The sequence below is a fragment of the Prionailurus viverrinus genome, chromosome A1, assembly GCF_022837055.1.
Source record: "Prionailurus viverrinus isolate Anna chromosome A1, UM_Priviv_1.0, whole genome shotgun sequence".
Taxonomy (NCBI): domain Eukaryota; kingdom Metazoa; phylum Chordata; class Mammalia; order Carnivora; family Felidae; genus Prionailurus; species Prionailurus viverrinus.
The window spans coordinates 108,890,925-108,915,589 of record NC_062561.1 but is presented as its reverse complement, the minus strand read 5'-3'; the positions used below and the strand labels follow the sequence as shown (position 1 = coordinate 108,915,589).

At 38.1% G+C, this 24,665-nt stretch overlaps 1 protein-coding gene across 4 annotated transcripts in view; it reads right to left on the bottom strand.

Moving 5' to 3' along the window:
• The window catches only part of CDC42SE2 (CDC42 small effector 2), a 132,278-nt gene that overhangs the window by 23,297 nt on the left and 84,316 nt on the right, over positions 1-24,665 (bottom strand). For all 4 annotated transcript variants that reach the window (XM_047854530.1, XM_047854524.1, XM_047854539.1 and 1 more), the window contains one exon: positions 12,168-12,510. In XM_047854530.1, the coding sequence (XP_047710486.1) occupies positions 12,168-12,221 (54 nt within the window). In that variant the 5' untranslated portion in view covers positions 12,222-12,510. The remainder of the gene's footprint in view (positions 1-12,167; positions 12,511-24,665) is intronic.

The following is a 24,665-nucleotide window of genomic DNA, read 5'->3' as shown; positions in this document are numbered from 1 at the left end:
AAGAAATCTGTTGTTGGGGCCCTGGGTGGCTCAGTCAGTTAAGCACCCAATTTCGGCTCAGGTCATGATCTCACAGTCTGTGGGTTCAAGCCCCATGTAGGGCTCTGTGCTAACAGGTCAGAGCCTGGAGCCTGCTTCAGATTCTGTCTCCCTCTCTCTCTGCCCCTCCCCTGCTCGTGCTCTGTCTCTCTCTCAAGAATAAACATTTCCAAAAAAAAAAATTTAATAAAAAAATTGTTTTTACAGTTCAGTAAAATATTCCTGTAATGTTACTTTGGTAACTTATTCTTGAAGGAATTCTGAAGAGCAAGGCAGTTAAAGAATGTTACATTACTTCTGGTCAGTATGTCCCTTTTTAGGCAATTAGGCTGTGGCTGTGTTCAGCAAATTCCTATTCTATCATCCACTTTTTATTATCTCTCATCCATGCTTCTCTCTTTATTCTCTTTTTCTTTTTGAGTTGTATCATTTCATACCTTTTGTTTTTAAACTCCTTTAATGTCATGTAAAGTGGGTTTCAGGAGAGCGGTGATGGGGAAAGAGAGAGAGAGAGAGAGAAAGAGAGAGAGAGAGTGTGTGTGTGTGTGTGTGTGTGTGCACTTGGAAGATCCTGTTCATTTCAAATACAATGTACTTAGGGGCACCTGGGTGGCTCAGTTGGTTAAGCATCCGACTTCCACCCAGGTCATGACTCCATGCTTCGTGGGTATGAGCCCCACATCAGGCTCTGTGCTGACAGCTCAGAGCCTGGAGCCTGCTTCATATTATGTGTCTCCCTCTCTCTCTGCCCCTCCCCTGCTTGCATTCTGTTTCCCAAAAATAAATATTAAAAATTTTTTTAAAAATACAATGTACTTAAAAATAATCAGTGGAGGGGAGCCTGGGTGGCGCAGTCGGTTGAGCGTCCGACTTCAGCCAGGTCATGATCTCACGGTCCGTGAGTTCGAGCCCCGCGTCGGGCTCTGGGCTGATGGCTCAGAGCCTGGAGCCTGTTTCCGATTCTGTGTCTCCCTCTCTCTCTGTCCCTCCCCCGTTCATGCTCTGTCTCTCTCTGTCCCAAAAATAAATAAACGTTGAAAAAAAAAATTAAAAAAAAAAAAATAATAATCAGTGGAGATAAAAACAAGAAAAAGCAGGAAAAAATGTTTTTAAATGAAAGGAAATTTCAATTTATCAACTCAATATCCATATTAAGAGCAACCCTGTAAACCATGCACTATTCTAAGCACTTTACATGAATTACCTTACTTCACATACTTAATCTATTAATCCTAAAAGATAGGATTATTATTCCTAATTTTCCTATCATTATTCCTACTTGCAAAGGTTTAATTAATCTGCTCAAGGTCAAACAGTAAATGAGTTTTGGCAATGGAATTCAAACCCTTATCTCAACAACTCTTAAACCCCACAGAAAACCACATCTCATATGACGAAGGTGGAGAAAAGGAAAAAAAAATTTTTTTTAACTACCCTTAACTTTGGGGTTCCTAAAAATGAGATCAATTTCCCATAGCTCAACACTACTAAAAGTAGATTTGTCTTATGTTTCTTATTAATTTTATCTGTTCCAAAAGTAGGCCAGAAAATGGTATCTAGTAACAGCTTTTCTGTGTTTAATGTAGAGAAGGTTCTGTTTACTTAATGTATATACAGAATTCACTCAGTTGGTATTTTTTCCAGTATCTTAATCCCTTTTAGATACATGCATATAAGTGTATACACAGAAGCATTTGTGCATCTTAAGATCCCAGTGAGAAAATCACCCAACTACTACCCAAGCAGACACTGTAAGGACAAATAAAGCCAAAATCAAAACCACACAAAGAATGGCAGAAAGAAAAACACAAAGATGGAATGAAAATGACAGGAATGTATACTATTAAGTTAATATATATGAAAATATTTGAACTAAGAAGGTCTAGAAAAATAGCAGATAATAATTAACATTTGGTAGCAAGGAGAGCCTTTTAAAATGTTGTAACTGCTCTGCTGGTTTCACCTTAACTTATTAAAAGTGATGTTTATTTGCAGAGTTTCATAATTCAATTTCTTATCCAATATACATATTCACTTCCATTTGGGTAAAAGTTACCGAAACACACACAGAAAGAAAACCAATCTTCAAGCACAAAGACTCTGCCATTTACCCATTAGTCTCTGGTTAACTTCAAGTTTCCAAGTCTGCACGTGTGCACACACAAGCATTTGACTAGACGTCAGTGCAAAAATTGTTTTTAATTCACAAATGAAAACAGAAAACAAATCACAAGTAAAAGAAATAATGTCTCACCTTCTAAAAGAGAAGAATTTAAGCATAGGTATTAGCTTTTCAAATAACTAAAAGAAAATTCAATGTACAAAAGCAAATGGAACATAAACATGGGAAATGTCTTATATAAAAAATCAAAATTTTTACTATGTACAAAGGTGGTAAGAGACCAGACCAACCTTTAGAGTACTCAGTACTTAAAGCAGATACAGCTGAGATCTTAGAATCTGTCCTGCATATAAGAGCTGCTAATAAAACTGATCTCTAATATTTTCTACCCATTATAAACAAGTTTAAAGTAGAGAAGGATAAAAAACAGAATTTTTTTCCATGTATTTATATCACTGATGAACATATTCTTAAGAAGTGCTTCTCAAATTTTCAGTACACTATAAACACCATAAATATCTATCCCAGATAATTACCACTATCGCATTAGGTTCCAGAAATTATTTAAATTCTAATTTCTCCTTAGTAATAGATCACATAAAATTTGCATGAAAACTTCCTTTTTCTACAAAAATGAATAGTTTGTTACCTGGCCTGGTATACTCATTTTTTCCCCCCTGATTTTTATAAAAGTAAAATTTGTGTTCCTTAACAGTATTACTCTTCTTTCCTTGTTTGTATATAATACCAAGGCAATGGGAGGATCAGGACCCAATCCACAGTAACTCTAGATATAGGCTTAAACTACTTCAATCTTGCAGTTTCTAAGTTTATAAAATCCAAAAGTCAGTAAAACAAAACTTAATGCTATTGATGTTTTAGAAGGGCCTTTATTTTAGCATTTTGAGAATTCGCCACCTTATGAAACGATGCAGATCTTCACACTATTTACACAAATGACACAACTTAGAATTGAAGACTGTTTTCTAAATAAACCTAACAATATCCCAGGTGTGGTCAGAGGACTTGCGAACAACTGATCTTTTAAGAAATGCTTCAGTATTCATATAAGCAGCCAATTAATACAAGCTCACACTACTTCACATTACAGATGAGGAAGATTTTCTTTATGAACATGAGGATATGTACTTTGTAACAAGCAAAGAGAAAAGTATTAAGTTAGGGCTTTGTCATATACATACATACTTTTCAATTATTTGATCACAATGGGTTTTTTCCCCTCCCGGTTCATAAAAAAAAACTCTTTCCAAGTTTTTCCTTTTCATTTTAGCAGTATTTTTAATCACAAAGAACATAATACAATCCTGCTTTTGAGCTCCAAAGCTCCATGCTCTGACTTGTTCTGTATTCAATGGTCTATACCATGGGATACGCTTACTGAGGAATGCTCAAATGATCTGATGGGATGTCAGAGGAAAATAAAAGAACTCTGGTTTTTTTCATTTGCCCTTAATGAAAATTGAGCTCTAGTAATATCTGGTATATATAGACTGACATGGATGATGCTTGGTGGCTACTGACGGCATGTATTTCTACACCACTAAAAGACTAAATAGAAAGCACTGAATTAATGCTTAACCATACTTTAAATACAAAAATGAAACGTTACAGAATCATGTCTTAACTTAATGTGCTTCAATTTATCTAAAATGTCTTTTCTGTACTCTTCAGTAAGTGATTGTATGCTAGAATATAAATAGAGTATGCTGATGAACAAACTGTGGAAGAGCTGATTTGGGGAATTGTACTTGAAGAAATTTCTGGCTTGTGTATAATCCTGAATAGTCAAAAAAAAGTCAGGTTACTTTTCACTCCACTATATTTAATATGCAAGATAACACAAGTTCAAACTTCAAAGAGATGTCATTACTTCCCTCCTAGAGTGATAAAAATGTAAAAGTTTGCTAATACGTGTTCATGAGGATATGGAACGGTACACTCAAACTACTGGTGGGAATGTAAACTGGTAACACCAAATTTAAAACAATTTGGTATTGCATGGTAAAAATGACTGCCTTTAGACTTCAAAGCCACTGATTCCACTCCCAGGTATATACCCTAGAGAAACTCAAGCATGTGTTCACTAGACAACATACTCACAGGAAGGCACAAAAGAGCATTATTCACCACAGTCCCATATTGCTAACAACTCAAATTTTCAAAAGGACTATAGTGGATAAACATATTATGGGGTAGTCACACAACAAACTGTGAAAGAAAAAAGAAGTTTAGCTACCTGGATCCATATGGTCCAATCTTATAAAGTTAATATTTAATTAAAGAAAACACAAAAGAGTACAGCTAGGAGAACTCCATTCATTTAAAGTTACAACAGGTAAACTAAATAATACTGTTTGGGGATACATATATAGATGGCAAAACAATAACACAAAGCAAGGAAGTGATTTGAACCAAGGTCCTCCCAGTGATGGACCTGGGGTGTGTCTGGAAAGTACACTAAGAGACTGCTGGGGGGTTGGCAATGCTCCTTTTCTTAATTTAGGTAGTGTGTGCTGCCTAACATATATGCTTCATAATTATTTACAATACTGGATGCTTAGATGTAAAACAAACTTTTAAATTATTAGTATTTTGGTATAAGAAAAGTGTCATGGTTATGTTAAATAATAGTCATTTATAGGAATAAACAGTGACATATGTATGGATAAAATTATATAAGGCTTGGGAGTGGTCTTCAAAGTAACAAAGCAAAGGCAAAAATGGATGGAATGAGATGAACAAGGTCATATAAGAATTGAAACTGTTGAAGCTGAGAGATGGGTGTATCAGATGGCTTGCTAAGAAATAGCTGGTTGACGTTGAGGACGAGAGTAAAAAACCACAATCTAAACTGAACAAAGATCAATTTAAGAAAACCATTAAAGAAACCATTTTTAACATTTACAAACTTATAAAAGCACTGTAATTTCTGAAAATAAATGGCTTTCTACTACTTCTGCTCATCCCCAACTTGACCTCACGTGAAACGCAAGGGACACTAACTTACAGGGCTTGCTGACTGGTCAACGGCAAAAACCTTCCACTGCACTCTGGTGCCAAGAGCCTCTCTAATTTGTCTTTAAGCGTATACACACAAATTCAACCTTCTCCTTGGGATCTGAAGTGCACAGGGCACACAAACCCCCACACTCCAAAGTAGGTGACTATGAGGAAATATGGCAGCTACTCCTGAGGCAGGTCTGGAAGTTGTGGGGCATAAAACAGTCTTAGGAATTTCTAGGTTTAGTATACACCTGAAACATTTCAATCAGTCTTGTGCACTACCTTTCTACAAACTAATGACATTTTTCATTTCTCAACTGATAAGGGTAATTTTTTATTTTTATTAAGCAAATTCATCTATTAAATGCTTTGAGATGCTTGTGGTTACATGATAGGATTTTTTTTGTGAAATTAAGCAAATCAAGAGCACGTACTTTTTTGTTTTCAGAAGGAATAAAGATATTTTTACCATATTCACATTTCACATATAGTATATGGAATGTTATTCTTGAAAATAGAAGTTCTAAATGAACCTGCCATCTGGAGTCATTATAATATAGTACCTACAGGGATGCAGTGCACTTGAGTAAGTACTTTTCTAACTATACAAATCCCCCGAAATCACAGAATGCCCTCAGCTAGAGTTTCCTCTACTGGCTTTTCACAGAATTGTTAGTTCATTTTAGGAGGCTGCAGTAATGGCTTTGATGCTTGTGAGGATATCTATGGTCTTCTTAATAATTCCGAACTGTCTAGTGACCCAAGCCACCCCTTCCAATACCTCAACTATTTCCTTTGAAGAAACTTGAAACCCTTGAAAACATGGAGCACGATAATCTTTGTTTTGTTGTGGTCAGTCCGGCAACACCTCCACCACCACCATCACCACCACCACACACAGACACACACACACATACACACACACACACACTCAACTATACATTAAAACTACATGAGAACAACAACAAAAATGACAGGAAGAAGAGCCACTGAGGGTTTTTCTAACAGCCTCATTGTTCGACACACTACAGGCTGATGAGGAACCTCTGGGTGAGTGTGCACAGACAAGACAACTACTCAACAGTCCAGAGCTTAAGAGTATGGTCAGTCACGGCTAACTCTGAGTCTGGGCTTAGAGAAAGTAACATTCAAAACATTACAAAAAGACCATGTTCTTCTACTTGTTTTGTTCAAAACCATTCAATGATTTCCCATTTCATAAAGAACAGAAACCATGAAGTCTTTTCATGGCCTGAAAGGCCATATAGGAGCAGGCCCTCAGCAACCTCCCCGACCTCATCTCCCAGCACTGTTCCCTGGGCTCACAGCCACTCTGCCTTCTCTGATGCTCCTGTCACACACACAAACTCTGCACTTGCAGAGCCATGCACTCTCAGTCCCTCTGACTGCATGCTCCCACCTAAGGATCATGTGTTTTATTCCCCTCCATCTTTGCTTAAATATCACTTCACCAGATGGGCCTTTCCTGTATACTCTTAACACCCCTATTTCTCCTCTATCTCTGCTCCCTGATTTCCTTTTCCACAGAGCAGTTCTCCTCAGCTGACATCACAAACACTTATTTATTCACTAGGTTTCTCCTTTACTAGACTGAAAGCTAAGACAGCAGAAACAATGCCTGCCATCACTACCTAGTTTACTGCAGAAATAACTGGTGTGATAGTATATGCAGTAGCATACATTAATGTGTGTATAGGCCTAATTAAAGTAACACATATCAGAGACAAATAGCATTAACAAAATATGTGATGAAATATTATAAGTGGAAAGCATGTAATATAAATGGAAAAGTGGGGGAGGGGTGTAATTAATATTCACTATTTTGAGGATACCTTAGAAGTTTATTACCTTGATTGTGGTGATGGTAACACAAGTGTATACATATGTCCAAATTCACCAGACTGTATACATTATTATGTGCAGTTTTTTGCATACCAATTGTACTTAAATAAAGCTGGAGGAAAAAAGAAGCCCTCCAGTACTCTAATGCACAATACTAAGTAAAGAATCACTAGAGCCCTAAAAAGATCTGACAGATCTTTTCATTTTTTTTTAAAGAAAATTAAGTTACAAAGCAGCAACCATCCAAGTTTATTACTGTAGCTATATCCAATAACAGTAACTACAACATTAATAGAATATAGTCAACTTGAAAAGTTAGGATTGCCATGGCTCAAAAAATTTGAGACTCCTTTATTCTCTGTACTGCACTGTGAAGTGAATGAGTGGGAAGAAAAAGTATGATCTTGTGCCACTACACAGAAAAATGCATCTGTTTTCTTCCCATATTGGGTTGTTTCTTTTTCATACGTGGAATGTGCAAGAGCAGGCGGTGGCAAAGAACGAGTGGGAGAGTTGGCATGCAGCACTTAATTTCAGTAAATACTTTAGAAAACTTCAGAGATGACCAAGCAGCTTTCAAACAAGGCACTCTTGATACGTCTCATAGAACTTCAAGGATATGTTTTTGAAGACCGTAAATACATAAAACTATTAGTGCATCCTTTAAATGTTTTTCTGAGGCCAATAAGCAAGGTATTCTTGCACTGTAACAGACACATGGCCTTGTTAAGTTTTGTGTTCTTTTTCTTGGCAAGCCAAAAATAAGAACTCAAATGCCCATGGAATTCTTATGATGGAATATTTCATGCAAATATATATTATTAAACAATAACAGAATACTGACGTGTTGTATGTGTGCAAAAAACTCAAGGTGTATGTAAATCCTCTGTGTAACAGAAAATGTATTTCTAGAGTTTCATACTTTCAATTCCAAGGCTTTAGGCTCCTGTGGTCTACTCTCCTAACCTATATTTTTCTATTTTAGCTATTAGTGCTTATACCTACATCACATACTGGAACAGGACTCACTTTACTATTTACATTATGAATAATGACAATGAAAAAGTCAATGTTAAAAATTATAGCAATACTGACTTCTGGTTTCCAGGCCGGCATGTAAAGAGCGTGGCAAGATTCACTCCCTTCCACACTCAAGGAAAGAGTTGAACAAACTGAAAACAAGTAACTCTTCTTACTGAGATCATCATCAAACTGAGATCACAGAACTGCCGCCCCCAAAACCAGATAGACAAACACAGAAAGTCACAACTTACTGGAGCAGAAACCCATGATGAGGAACTTCTGGGTACCCAGGACCAGTGTAGGAAGGCCTAAACTCTAAGTGATGAATTACTGGAAGAGGAATGTACACGAGTCTGAGAGTTAAGTACTTCAGGGGGCCCAGTCTTAGTTTCACCTCCAGGAACTCTACTATATACTTAATTGAAGATCAAAGAAACATCTCCTTGTGCTTCAACAAAGAGAAAAGGAGGTATTTTTAAGTCAGACAAGGCATTTTGTTCTTAACAAAGGCTACAATCATGACAAACTATTGTACCCCACACCTTAACAACACATCAATAAGGCTTCTATATAACAGGAGAATACAACTGAAAGAAGTAGACATCTCAGATCTTATTTAAGAAGTCTCCAAGCAAATGCAAAGAAAATATGGCACAAAAACCAATATACCGGAGAAAATTTTATCTTCTGACACCAACAACTACAGTAAACATGGCCTAACACCGAGACAGACAAACATAAGTTGGCCTGTTCACTTCAGTTCCTTTACTCGCTACTATATCTGACTCTCAACAAAATATTACAAGGCATAAAACAATACACCCACAATTCGAAAATTCCATAATTTTTAAAACTGGTGAAAATGTAATCCTTGATAGTATCATTTATAACAAGTTACACACAGTAACTTAAATGTACAGGTAAACACACATTCACTAAAATATATATTCATATTATGTTTAAATTAGAACCTTTCCCATTAAAGTCAGGAAAAGCAATGATGTTCACACATCACTGGCACTATTCAACGTTATACTGGAGGTCTTAGTTAACTAAGTAAGACAGCAACAGGACAAAAGATTTACTTACTAGAAAAAGACTAAAAAAAAAAAACATGGTTACCATAAAAGATATTTTGAAAATATAAAGTGTTCAATACGTTGTCTGGTTAAAAGATTAGTGGATAAAAATTTTTTATTTCCTATATACTAGTAAAATTCTATTAGAAAATGTAATAGAAAAACAGTTCGATTCACAACATTAAAAGACCCTAAAATATTTAGAACAAATCTAACAAGAAATGTGCAAAATGATGAACTGATGATGAATGATGAAGTTTTAAAGCTTTTCTAAAAGAATATTAAAAGGTTTATGTAAATGAAAACATATGGTACGTTTCTCAAAGGGATTGTCCAGAATTTTGAAGACATCAATTCTCACCCAATTACACTCTATATATAATGCAATCCTAAAGTAAACACCTGTTGGATTAGAAATATGCATTATAGGGGAGTGTGGGTGGTTCAGGGAGTTGAATGTATGACTTCGGCTCAGGTCATGATCTCACAATCTGTGAGTTCAAGCCTGACTTTAGGCTATGCGCTGATAGCTCAGAGCCTGGAGCCTGCTTCGGATTCTGTGTGTGTGTGTCTGCTCCTCCCCACCCCAACACTCCGTTTCCCACTGTTTCTCAAAAATAAATAAACATTAAAAAAAAATTTTAAAAGGGGTGCCTGGGTGGCTCAGTCAGTTAAGCTTCTAACTTCAGCCCAGTTCATGATCTCACAGTTAGTGAGTTCGAGGCCCACATCAGGCTCTGTGCTGACAGCTCAGAGCCTGGAGCCTGTTTCAGGTTCTGTGTCTCCCTCTCATTCTCTGCCACCCACACACACACTCTCTCTCTCAAAAATAATAAACATTTGAAAAAAATTTTTAATTAAAAAATATGCGTTATGAAATATTTTATATAAAGAAAAACCTAATAAGGAACCATATAAAAACCAGCTACCTAACAAAATATTACCAACACAGTTGAAAAACAGTATCTATGGAATAGATATCCTCTATGATACAGCAAAAATTTACTTAGTAACTACAGCAATTAAAGCAGTATGGGAGTGACACAGATGTAACCATTATGAATAAAACCAAAAGAAAAAAGAGACTTCAGGAATGGACCCTGAAATATATGAAAAAACATAGTATATAGTAAAAGTGACATTCCAAATCACTAATACAAAGATTATTTAATAAACTGTCTGTAGAGGCTACTGGGTGTCTCAGTCGGTTAAGCATCCGACTTCAGGTCATGATCTCGCGGTTTGTGAATTCGAGCCCCGCATCGGACTCTGTGCTGACAGCTCAGAGCCTAGAGCCTGCTTCAGATTCTGTGTCTCCCTCTCTCTCTGTCCCTCCCCTGCTTGCACTCTGGTCTCTATCTCAAAAATAAATATACATTAGAAAAATTTTAAAAATAAACAGTCTTTAGATAGCTGATTAGCATGAAAGAACAGAACCCTACCTCACTCCACACAAAAGAATCTTCCATACTTCATGGATCAAAGAGTCAAATGTAAAAAACAAAATTATAAAAGTTGTAAAAGGGGAAATGGCAGAGTAAATGGCACAAGGAATCTGCATCCAAACACAACAAATGCATTGGCAAAATCGGTCTTGACAGAACTATTTTAGAACTCTGGAGTCTGTTCAAGGCTTGCAACCTCCAGGGAAGACTTGGAAGATAAACTACAGTTAATTTCCCCTCAATCTCAGTTCTTACTAGAGTAGCAGCTACCCATCCCCCCACTCCTAGCTGTGCAGAGCAGCTTACCACATCTTGCAGAGCCAGAGTGGGAAAAAATCAATCTGTCCTCTAATTACCTGTGCTTCTCATCACAAAAGAGCAAAGAGGTGGGCAGCCCTTGTACCTCCCCTTCTGGTTCAGCCACTTGTAGGGGATTTAAAAGCTGGCATCCTTTCTCCTCTCCCCCCAAATCCCTTCATTTTTTTCATTTTTTCCCCCTTGTGGAACCAGACATAAAAGACTAAGACATTCAAAAATCACTGCATGTATACCCAAGAAAAAATTTAAAAGTGACTGCACATGCCCTGGAAAAGGCTCAGAAAATATCTGAGAAGACTTTAAGATTACACCTCATTCTTCCTTTTATGGTCTTATAAGTGTAAACCAAACAATACAAACTCACTTATTCAGCCAGCCAGCCACCCCACCCGGCTAACCAGCTGGCATCTATAGCTACATTCTCCAAGGTAATAGATCTGATCCTGAAAATACAAAGTAAATATAGTCAGGGTCCCTAAAGAATTAAAAGTGTGGTAGCAAGACTGTACAAGGGTTATTTACCATGCAGAAGCTCCATGTCATAACAGAAAAATGAACTAAGGAGCTAGTGGGAATAAAGATGAGGTAATGGCTAAGTCAGGAAAAAGCTGGTGGAGATTTTATAGAGGTTATTTGATGTACACATCTTAAAAGATGAAAAGAAAATGAGACTTTGGAGGGCAAGATTTAGGAAGAGGTAACAATATGAGTGTACAGGTTAGAAGGCACAAAAGTGGGGCATGTACCAAAAAAAGTCAGCTAAGACCACTTACTCTCTATAGGACTTTGAGCGAAAAACTGAATCTATTTCAAATGAACAATAAGGATAATGGTATCTTCCTCAGAGGTACTGTGAGGAAAAAGAGGTGGTAGGTCAAGAAGGATGTAAACGCAGTCTGGCTGCCACACCCTCCACCTGCTAACTTCCAAGGCCAACTCTACTGTTTTACCTCAAATTGGAGTCTCCACCTCTCACTGTTCCTCTAGAAGCCATGTACTCGGTAGAGGAGGACAACATCCTCACTCATGTACAATGATCTAGCACAGTTCTTGACACATAGTATTTACCCAAAAAACAGGTGTTTTTTTTTCTTTTTTTCCTAACCAGATGTTCAGAGTTCCCCTAAACTACTTTCTGACACTCCTGAGATCTGCCCTCCAATTACTGCTACAGTCCTGATTCTCAGCTTAAGAACCAGTGGTATGTTTAATAAGCACCCCACCCAATCTGTACACATATTACATCATACTTACAGGCTGAGGTTGTTCTGCAATACAGCAGTTGAAACATAACCAGAATTCACTCATGCTTATAGTCCACAGTATAAATGAGCACCAATGAAGTTCTTGAATCTTAGCTCAGGAAGCTTCACAAAGCACGCTCCTTGTGATGCTGAATGTCCAAAGATGCCAAAAAAATAATTTTATTACTTCTCTGTGTTTTTGCTCCTGGAAGTCAAGTATCTTATACAGATAATTCAATGAAGAAAGTCAAACTGTCTTTCTTTCTTTGCTTCTGGCTCTACAGAAACTTGTTTCTGAACCACCAGGAAGGTACAAAAATTCTTGTCTTGACTCAAGGCCTCTAACAGGTAATCTAAAAAAAAAAAAAAAAAAAAAGAAAACAAGTTATTTTACTGATCGTTAGATGCTTTTATTTTCTCAATCTGTGATAAAAAATATTTCCTACAACATAAGCATTGAAAAAAAAATCAAGATTTTAATAATCTGATATTTGACAAAAACTTTTTAATGTTTATTTTTTTACTTTGAGCACGTGAGCAGGGTAGGGACAAAGAGAAGAAGGGAGAGAATCCCAAGCAGCCCCCACGCTATCAGTGCAGAGTCCCAGTGGGGTTGGATCTCACAAACTGCAAGATCATGACCTAAGCTGAAATCAAAAGTAGGACACTTAACCAAGTGGGGCACCCAGGCACACCACAAAAATTTTTGAACACTTTTTTTGAGTGTTAGGTATTAAGAATATAGCAGTGAAATAAAACAGAAACCCTTGCTTTCATTAGGCACCCTATTTTATAACTATAAAAGTATTAATTATTCTAATAAATTTATCTAATCACTAACTACAACACTATGACTGCCATATAAAAGTCTCAAATTCCAGGCAGAAATACTGATCATTTTCATGTTTCTTCACTTGAACACTGATTTCAAAAACAACCCAGAAATAACTGGTACAGCAATCAATTCTTCTTACTCATTTTGTGAATTAAGACATTAGATCCCTGCCATCACCATCACCACAATCAGTGTCAGTAAAAATAGTTTATATCCCACTGGTAGTCAACCAAGCTGAGTCGATCAGAATACATGTCTGCCAATATTCTTTGCGGACTTGGGCTAAGAGTCAACCTATCTTTTCTTCTTGACTGCCAAGATGTTGATTTTAAGGCTTTAGCCAACTAAATTCCAAACTTCATGTAGATGACCATTCTGAGATAATAATGCTGACAAGCAGACAAGAGAGAGGAGAAAATTTAGATGACATGAATCTCTGCTTCCTGTCATCCCTAAGACTAGTGTGACCTATGGGCCTGAGCTCTGTTTTTGTGAGGCAGTGTTTCTCTCTCTGCAGCCTGAAGCTACACTGAAGTGGATTTATATCACCTGCAGTCTAGTAGAATTATCATGTGAAGATGTCTAGTAGACCACTGGATATACAGCTTTGAAACCAAAGAAAATTCCTTGAATTATCAATAGATGATAAATGAAGCAATGAATCTGAAATTCTAAAGTAGCATAAAATAATAAAGAAAGCAGTATCATGAAAAGCAAAGAGAATCTAATAGAGAACTCTAAGTAAGTAAGCATTATTAAGTTAGTTAGGTAAGTGAGTTACTAAGTAAGCAAGTTAGGAGCATTTAACTGATGGGTAGAGAAAGAAAAGTCTACCAAGAATATCTGAGTGCTATCAGAGAGAGAGAGAGAGAGAGAGAGAGAGAGAGAGAGAGAGAGAGAGAGAGAGAGAGAGAGGAGGAGGAGGAAAACCAGCTACTTTGGTGATCCTGCTTCAAAGAGGAAGGAGATAACATAATTAACTGACATGGAGAGAGCAAAGAGAGAAAAGAGTCCATTAGAATACGGGCAGCAAGGAGTCTGCTTGGGATTCTCTCTTCCTCTCTCCCTGCCCCTCCCCTGCTCTCTCTTGAGTGTACATATGCACGCATGCTCTCTCTCTCTCTCTCTCAAATAAATAAACATTTTAAAAAAAGAAGACAACGATGAAGAAGAAGAAAGGGCAGCAGTTACATGGCCCTGGTTACATCTGTTTCAGTAAAGTAGTATGTGCAGAAATCAGATTAGAGTGGGTTAAGAAGTGAGTGAAAGGTGAGAAGCAAAGGCAACAAATGTTAGGAAAAATTTCCAGGAAGACGGGATACGAAGTTTTAGGGGTGCCTGGGTGGCTCAGCTTGATTAAAGCATCTGACTTTGGCTCAGATACAATGAAGAAAAAAGCCATCCTGGAAATGAAAAGATCAAAGACCAAAGATGCATTAACAATATTCCTCAAAGATCTGTTAACATCTTTGTCCCAAGCAGTCAAACAGGTATCGTATGTTTATAAATTTTTGAAAAAGTTATCATAAATTTATAAGCTATGCAAACTATAAATCATAAACCATCACAGGCCCTGAACATTAAGTGAAATAACATTCCTCCTTTTCACTGTCTCCAAAACCAGGACTCGTATAACAGGAATGATAGTAATTTTTATATTCATACACATGAAGATCTTCAGTAAAGATAAATGCATCTTATGTTTATGTCACAAATGTGGTACTCTGCTTCTACAAAGTCCAGAAAACGAGTCTCCTAACATACCACAGAAAAATGACATGTTAAGATTTAAGCCTACATTTAAAAAGAAAGATGAGAAGGAAGAAAATTTACATTCTTGCCATAGTTAACAATTCAGAACAGGGAAGATTTATTTTCAAGCAAGGATGAACATTCCTCATCTCACTCAAACTTCCAAAACAAAGAAGTGGCAGTGTTACAATTGATTCTGTCCACTGAAGTAGGTAAATAATATGAAGGTTTAAAGGCTCAGAAGAACAGTATGTTTCACTTACTTCCTTCTTAGGAAGAATATAACAGGAAAGTTAAATTCACAATAACATGAACATTATTTCAGTGTTGCATTTAAGAAGTTTAATTCCACCCTGAATCAAAGACAAGAAGTCACTGTAAAATAAGTCACTGAGATGAAACAAGCACGGCAGAGGGAATACAGTCAATAATAAAGTAATAACTTTGTGTGATGACACATGGCAACCATACTTGTGACAAGAATTTCATAAAGCATATAACTGTCCAATCTCTATGCTGTAAGCCAGAAACTATGTCAACTATACTTCAATTAGAAATTTAAAAAATTTTAAAGATAAAAAAGTCTTTGTGAAATGAAGTATCTTTTAACCAGTTCCATACATCTCTGTTTAAAACTGAAAATTCTTTATGCTCATCATTGTTGCAACACAAACAGACATGGGAAAACTCCAAATCTATTGAAATATGAGGTTAATTTTTTTTTGTTCCAAGTTTTTATTTAAATTCAAATTAGTTGACATATAGTATAATATTGGTTTCAGAAGGAGAACTTAGTGGTTCATCACTTACATACAACACCCAGTGTTCATCCCAACAGGCACCATCCTTACTGCCCATCATCCATTTAGGCCATTACCCCACCCACCCACCCCCCGCCACCTCCCCTCCATCAACCCTCACTTTGTTCTTTATAGTAAAGTCTCTTATAGTTTTCCGCCCTCTCTCTTTTTACCTTCTTTTATTTTTTCTTCCCTTCCCCAAGTTCATCTGTTTGGTTTCTTAAATTCCACAAATAAGTGAAATCATATGGTATTTGTCTTTATCTGACTTATTTCACTTAGCATTATACACTCCAGCTCCATCCTGAAATCTGATGTTTAAAACTACTGTTTAATTTTCTTATCTACATATAAAGTCAGGTAAGTTTCCTTACCTGGAAATTATGTTTTTCAGAAACCACCTTTAAATATTAATTTTGGATTGGGAGGTGGTGTGGTTTTTTCTCCTTTTAACCAAGTGTGCTTTCTGTTTAATACTTCAAAATAATAAACGGCTTCCTAATTTACAATCCATAATATTTCATTATGCCACATTTTACCAAATTCAAAATTCCTTCCCATTTAAAGCACAGCTATTCATTAATTTGTGAATTTTAAAATATACAATTTCCCACTCTCAGGTAGTACTTTGAAAATGACATTCACATGACTTCCTTCATGTTTAGTTGAAGAATTATTTTTTTTGAAGTACACTAATCTGTGCTTTGTTTTTGAAAAGGACAAACAGCTGAAGTTATTTCCACCTAGATAATACATCTGGAGAAACATACTTTCAGACCAAGAGGTTATTTGCAACTCCACAGATGTGTATTTGTTAATACATAACTCTAAAAATGGTTCAAACATGCCTTGGAACGTCATGCCAATACATTTTCCATCTTCTTGCTTTTCTTAAACTTCCTCTTTAGAATTATTTTTCGGAAGTGTATAGACTTAAAATATTTATACATACCCATCTTGAGAGAAGTACTAAATTTATCACAAAAAAGGTCACTAATAATATATATACTATAGTTACTTTCATTTCTTGAACTGCCAGTTGCTTAAAACATGCAACATAATGTTGCAACAACATCAAAATCTACACTTGGCTTGAAACACAGCTCAGCATATGCTGGACATGTAAGGGGTCAGACTGGTCTACAGACCAGAGAGTATTTCACAAACACAGAGATTCGCAAGATACAAAATTTTAGTAAAGCTTGCAGTGAATTATCTGGCCATTTATCAACTGAGCAGAGCTTCCTTGAATTAAAAGCTGGTCTCTTGATTTTTAAAGAGATTGGCATGAATAAAAAACTGTGGTAGTATTCTCCACCATCAGCTTCCTCTCCTCCTCACTTTCTGCACTTAAATGCTACAGACATTCGCTTTATACTTGTATGAAAACGACTGCTGTAACAATGTAAAGAACATCCTACCCACAGTAAAACTGTTTCTTAGATAAACTTCCAAAGAAACAACAATAAAGCCTTGATTTAAGACACAGAGGGGCACCTAGCTGGCTCAGTCGGTTCAATGTCCAACTTCGGCTCAGGTCATGATCTTGCACTTTATGAGTTTGAGCCCTGCACTGGGCGCTCTGCTGTCCGTGCAGAGCTTCCTTCGGATTCTCTATCCCCCCTCTCTGTACCTCCCCTGCTCATGTGCCCCCCCCTTAAACATAAACATTCTAAAAAAACAGGAAAATGAGAAACATATTTAGCTAAACAATTTCTTTTTTGTAGATTATTTTAATTTTTATTTTTTTCCAATATATGAAATTTATTGTCAAATTGGTTTCCATACAACACCCAGTGCTCATCCCAAAAGGTGCCCTCCTTAATACCCATCACCCACCCTCTCCTCCCTCCCACCCCCCATCAACACTCAGTTTGTTCCCAGTTGTTTCTTTTTTTTTAAATTTTTTTAAATGTTTATTTATTTTTCAGACAGAGAGAGACAGAGCATGAATGGGGGAGGGGCAGAGAGAGAGAGGGAGACACAGAATCGGAAGCAGGCTCCAGGCTCCCAGCTATCAGCCCAGAGCCCGACGCGGGGCTCGAACTCACGGACCACGAGATCGTGACCTGAGTTGAAGTCGGACGCTTCACCGACTGAGCCACCCAGGCACCCCTGTTCTCAGTTTTTAAGAGTCTCTATGCTTTGGCTCCCTCCCACTCTAACTTTTTTTTTTTCCTTCCCCTCCCCAATGGGTTTCTGTTAAGTTTCTCAGGATCCACATAAGAGTGAAACCATATGGTATCTGTCTTTCTCTGTATGGCTTATTTCACTTAGCACCACACTCTCCAATTCCATCCACGTGGCTACAAAGGGCCATATTTCGTTCTTTCTCATTGCCACGTAGTACTCCATTGTGTATATAAACCACAATTTCTTTATACATTCATCACTTGATGGACATTTAGGCTCTTTCCATAATTTGGCTATTGTTGACAGTGCTGCTATAAACATTGGGGTACAAGTGCCCCTATGCATCAGTACTCCTGTATCCTTTGGGTAAATTCCTAGCAGTGCTATTGCTGGGTCATAGGGTAGGTCTATTTTTAATTTTTTGAGGAACCTCCACACTGTTTTCCAGAGTGGATGCAGCAGTTTGCATTCCCACCGAACAGTGCAAGAGGGTTCCCGTTTCTCCACATCCTCTCCAGCATCTACAGTCTCCTGATTTGTTCATTTTGGTTACTCTGACTGGCGTGAGGTGATACCTGAGTGTGGTTTTGATTTGTATTTCCCTGATGAGGAGCGACGTTGAGCATCTTTTCATGTGCCTGTTGGCCATCCGGATGTCGTCTTTAGAGAAGTGTCTATTCATGTTTTCTGCCCATTTCTTCACTGGGTTATTTGTTTTTTGGGTGTGGAGTTTGGTGAGCTCTTTATAGATTTTGGATACTAGCCCTTTGTCCGATATGTCATTTGCGAATATCTTTTCCCATTCCGTTGGTTGCCTTTTAGTTTTGTTGGTTGTTTCCTTTGCTGTGCAGAAGCTTTTTATCTTCATAAGGTCCCAGTCGTTCATTTTTTTCTTTTAATTCCCTTGCCTTTGCGGATGTGTCGAGTAAGAGATTGCTAGGGCTGAGGTCAGAGAGGTCTTTTCCTGCTTTCTCTCTAGGGTTTTGATGGTTTCCTGTCTCACATTCAGGTCCTTTATCCATTTTGAGTTTATTTTTGAGAATGGTGTGAGACAGTGGTCTAGTCTCAATCTTGTGCATGTTGCTGTCCAGTTCTCCCAGCACCGTTTGTTAAACAGACTGTCTTTCTTCCATTGGATGTTCTTTCCTGCTTTGTCAAAGATGAGTTGGCCATATGTTTGTGGGTCTAGTTCTGGGGTTTCTATTCTATTCCATTGGTCTATGTGTCTGTTTTTGTGCCAATACTGTCTTGATGATTACAGTTTGTAGTAGAGGCTACATGCTGTCTTGATGATTACAGTTTGTAGTAGAGGCTAAAGTCTGGGATTGTGATGCCTCCTGCTTTGGTCTTCTTCTTCAAAATTACTTTGGCTATTCGGGGCCTTTTGTGGTTCCATATGAATTTTAGGATTGCTTGTTCTAGTTTTGAGAAGAATGCTGGTGCAATTTTGATTGGGATTGCATTGAATGTGTAGATAGCTTTGGGTAGTATTGACATTTTAACAACATTTATTCTTCCAATCCATGAGCATGGAATGTTTTTCCATTTCTTTATATCTTCTTCAATTTCCTTCATAAGCTTTCTATAGTTTTCAGCATACAGATCTTTTACATCTTTGGTTAGGTTTATTCCTAGGTATTTTATGCTTCTTGGTGCAATTGTGAATGGGATCAGTTTCTTTGTCTTCTGTTGCTTCATTATTAGTGTATAAGAATGCAACTGATTTCTGTACATTGATTTTGTATCCTACAACTTTGCTGAATTCATGTATCAGTTCTAGCAGACTTTTGGGGGAGTTTATCGGATTTTCCACGTATAGTATCATGTCATCTACAAAAAGTGAAAACTTAACTTCATATTTGCCAATTTTGATGTTTGATTTCCTTTTGTTGTCTGACTGCTGATGCTAGAACTTCCAACACTTTGTTAAACAACAGTGGTGAGAGTGGACATCCCTGTCGTGTTCCTGATCTCAGGGAAAAAGCTCTCAGTTTTTCCCCATTGAGGATGATGTTAGCTGTGGGCTTTTCATAAATGGCTTTTATGATCTTTAAGTATGTTCCTTCTATCCCGACTTTCTCAAGGGTTTTTATTAAGATTGCTGAATTTTGTCAAATGCCTTTTCTGCATCGATTGACAGGATCATATGGTTCTTATCTTTTCTTATATTAATGTGATGTATCACGTTGATTGATTTGAGAATGTTGAACCAGCCCTGCATCCCAGGAATGAATCCCACTTGATCATGGTGAATAATTCTTTGTATATGCTATTGATTTCGATTTACTAGTATCTTATTGAGAATTTTTGCGTCCATATTCATCAGGGATATTGGCCTGTAGTTCTCTTTTTTTTTTTTACTGGGTCTCTGTCTGGTTTAGGAATCAAAGTAATGCTGGCTTCATAGAATGACTCTGGAGGTTTTCCTTCCCTTTGTATTTTTTGGAATAGCTTGATAAGGATAGGTATTATTTCTGCTTTAAACGTCTGGTAGAACTCCCCTGGGAAGCCATCTGGTCCTGGACTCTTATTTGTTGGGAGATTTTTGATAACTGATTCAATTTCTTTGCTGGTTATGGATCTGTTCAAGCTTTCTACTTCCTCCTGATTGAGTTTTAGAAGTGTGTGGGTGTTTAGGAATTTGTCCATTTCTTCCAGGTTGTCCAGTTTGTTGGCATATAATTTTTCATAGTATTCCCTGATAATTGCTTGTATCTCTGAGGGACTGGATGTAATAATTCCATTTTCATTCATGATTTTATCTATTTGGGTCATCTCCCTTTTCTTTTTGAGAAGCCTGGCTAGAGGTTTATCAATTTTGTTTATTTTTTCAAAAAACCAACTCTTGGTTTCATTGATCTGCTCTACAGTTTTTTTAGATTCTATATTGTTTATTTCTGCTCTGATCTTTATTATTTCTTTTCTTCTACTGGGTTTAGGCTGTCTTTGCTGTTCTGCTTCTATTTCCTTTAGGTGTGCTGTTAGATTTTGTATTGGAGATTTTTCTTGTTTCTTGAGATAGGCCTGGATTGCAATGTATTTTCCTCTCAGGACTGCCTTCGCTGCATCCCAAACCATTTGGATTGTTGTATTTTCATTTTCATTTGTTTCCATATATTTTTTAATTTCTTCTCTAATTGCCTGGTTGACCCACTCATTCTTTAGTAGGGTGTTCTTTAACCTCCATGCTTTTGGAGGTTTGCCAGACTTTTTCCTATGGTTGGTTTCAAGCTTCATAGCATTGTGGTCTGAAAGTATGCATGGTATGATTTCAATTTTTGTATACTTATGAAGAGCTGTTTTGTGACCCAGTATGTAATCTATCTTGTAGAATGTTCCATGTGCACTTGAGAAGAAAGTATATTCTGTTGCTTTGGGATGCAGAGTTCTCAATATATCTGTCAAGTCTATCTGATCCAATGTATCATTCAGGGCCCTTGTTTCTTTAATGACCGTGTGTCTAGATGATCTATCCATTTCTGTAAGTGGAGTGTTAAAGTCCCCTGCAATTACCACATTCTTATCAATAAGGTTGCTTATGTTTGTGAGTAATTGTTTCATATATTTGGGGGTTCCTGTACTCGGCGCATAGACATTTATAATTGTTAGTTCTGCCTGATGGGTAGACCCTGTAATTATTATATAATGCCCTTCTTCATCTCTTGTTACAGCCTTTAATTTAAAGTCTAGTTTGTCTGATATAAGTATGGCTACTCCAGCTTTCTTTTGACTTCCAGTAGCATGATAAATAGTTCTCCATCCCCTCACTCTCAATCTGAAGGTGTCCTCAGGTCTAAAATGAGTCTCTTGTAGACAGCAAATAGATGGGTCTTGGTTTTTTTTATCCATTCTGATACCCTATGTCTTTTGGTTGACACATTTAGTCCATTTACATTCAGTGTTATTATAGAAAGATATGGGTTTAGAGTCATTGTGATGTCCGTATGTTTTATGCTTGTAGCGATGTCTCTGGAACTTTGTCTCACAGGATCCCCCTTAGGATCTCTTGTAGGGCTGGTTTAGTGGTGACGAATTCCTTCAGTTTTTGTTTGTTTGGGAAGACCTTTATCTCTCCTTCTATTCTGAATGACAGACTTGCTGGATAAAGGATTCTCGGCTGTATATTTTTTCTGTTCATCACATTGAAGAGCTCCTGCCATTCCTTTCTGGCCTGCCAGGTTTCAGTAGAGAGATCGGTCACGAAATTATAGGTCTCCCTTTATATGTTAGGGCATGTTTATCCCTCACTGCTCTCAGAATTTTCTTTTTATCCTTGTACTTTGCCAGTTTCACTATGATATGTCGTGCAGAAGATTGATTCAAGTTACGTCTGAAGGGAGTTCTCTGTGCCTCTTGGATTTCAAGGCCTTTTTCATTCCCCAGATCAGGGAAGTTCTCAGCTATGATTTCTTCAAGTACACCTTCGGCACCTTTTCCTCTCTCTTCCTCCTCTGGAATACCAATCATGCATAGATTATTTCTCTTTAGTGCATCACTTAGTTCTCTAATTTTCCCCTCATACTCCTGGATTATTTTATGTCTCTTTTTCTCAGCTTCCTCTTTTTCCATAATTTTATCTTCTAGTTCACCTATCCTCTCCTCTGCCTCTTCATTCCGAGCCATGGTCGTTTCCATTTTACTTTGCAGCTCATTTATAGCATTTTTTAGCTCCTCCTGTCTCTTCCTTAGTCCCTTGATCTCTGTAGCAATAGATTCTCTGCTGTCCTCCATACTGTTTTCAAGCCCAGCAATTAATTTTATGACTATTATTCTAAATTCACTTTGTCATACTGTTTAAATCCTTTTTGATCAGTTCGTTAGCTGTTGTTATTTCCTGGAGATTCTTTTGAGGGGAATACTCCTGTTTGGTCATTTTGGATAGTCCCTGGAGTGGTGCGGAACTGCGGGGCACTTCCCCTGTGCTGTCTTGAATAACTCGCGTTGGTGGGCGGGGCCACAGTCAGACTGGTGTGTACCTTCTCTTCCCCTCTCCTAGGGGCGGGATTCACTGTGGGGTGGCGGCCCGTCTGGGCTACTTGCACACTGCCAGGCTTGTGGTGCTGGGGATCTGGCGTATTAGCTGGGGTGGATAGGCAAGGTGCACGGGGGCGGGAGGGGCAGGCTCAGCTCGCTACTCCTTCGGTAATCCACTTCGGGAGGGGCCCTGCGGCACCAGGAGGGAGTCAGACCCGCTGGAGGGATCATCCGCAGAAGCACAGCGTTGGGTGTATGTGCGATACAAGCAAGTTCCCTGGCTGGAACTGGTTCCCTTTGTGATTTTGGCTGGGGGATGGGCGAGGGAGATGGCGCTGGCGAGCGCCTGCCAAATTGAGCTCCATCGTCCTGGGGCTCAGCAACTCTCCCTCCCGTTGTCCTACAGCCTTCCTGCTCTCCGAGCAGAGCTGTTAACTTATAACCTTCCAGATGTTAAGTCCCGCTTGCTGTCCAAACACACTCCATCGGGCCCCTCCCAGTTTGGCCAGCCAGACTTGGGGGCTCTGCTTGGCAGGTGGGCCGCCCCTCTGCCTCGGCTCCCTTCCGCCAGTCCATGTAGCACGCACCGCCTCTCCGCCCTTCCTACCCTCTTCCGTGGGCCTCTCGTCTGCACTTGGCTCCGGAGAATCCGTTCTGCTAGTCTTCTGGTGGTTTTCTGGGTTATTTAGGCAGGTGTAGGTGGAATCTAAGTGATCAGCAGGACGCGGTGAGCCCAGCGTCCTCCTACACCGCCATCTTCTCCCAATTATATGTCTGTAGATTATTTAAAAAAAATTTTTAATGTTCATTTATTTATTTATTTATTTTTTTTTTTTTTTTAATTTTTTTTTTTTCAACGTTTATTTATTTTTGGGACAGAGAGAGACAGAGCATGAACGGGGGAGGGGCAGAGAGAGAGGGAGACACAGAATCGGAAACAGGCTCCAGGCTCTGAGCCATCAGCCCAGAGCCCGACGCGGGGCTCGAACTCACAGACCGCGAGATCGTGACCTGGCTGAAGTCGGACGCTTAACCGACTGCGCCACCCAGGCGCCCCAATGTTCATTTATTTTTGAGAGACAGAGTATGAGTGGGGGAGGGGCAGAAAGAGAGAGGAAGACACAGAATCTGAAGCAGGCTCCAGGCTCCGAGCTGTCAGCACAGAGCCCAACATGAGGCTCGAGCTCACAGACCATGAGATCATGACCTGAACCGAAGTTGGATGCCCAACAGACTGAGCCACCACGGCACCCCTGGATAATTTTCACTGACATGTTTTTGAGGAAAAGCAGCAAGGTACAAAATAATATACATGGAATGGTTTCATTTACATGAATTTCAAACAACAAGTTAAACTAAACTATTTTGTTTAGTGATACACACATTGGTAAAAGGAAAGCAAGGAAATTACTGTAATAAATGTCAGGAGAGTAGTTATCTCTAAAGTTGAGGGCAGGGATTGAGAATAAGCCCATGCATAAAAGGCTCCTGGCATGCTGGCAATATTCTACCTCTTGATCTGGCTGATATACTTGGTTTATAATTATTCATTAAAGAATACATGTAAGTTCTATGCAATTCTCCTTATATTTTTAAGTAACAATTTAAATGAAATGTAACTAAAAGAAGCAAATCCTAACAATGTCCACTTGATGATAGTAGAATGATAAAGATCAGGAATGGAAATGCAAAACAGAGAATCAAGCAAAAATGAACATCCTTGCTGCAGACTTTGAAGGACATGGTGAACATACTGGGGTTGGGGCAGGGGATGAAGTCTCTGGTTCTATCAAATGCCAAAGAAGTTTTTGCCAAAAATGCAAACATTATTAATCAACAACCAAGCAAAAGCACAAATTATCAATAAAGCTTATTCACAGCTACACCAGCACTAAATCTGTCCCAATCTGAGTAAAATGGTTCTTTAATACTGACCTGTGGTACAAAATCCTTTTGAAAAACTACCTACTTATCACAGATCTACTTTTCTGTGGCTAATCAGGTTTCTGTAACT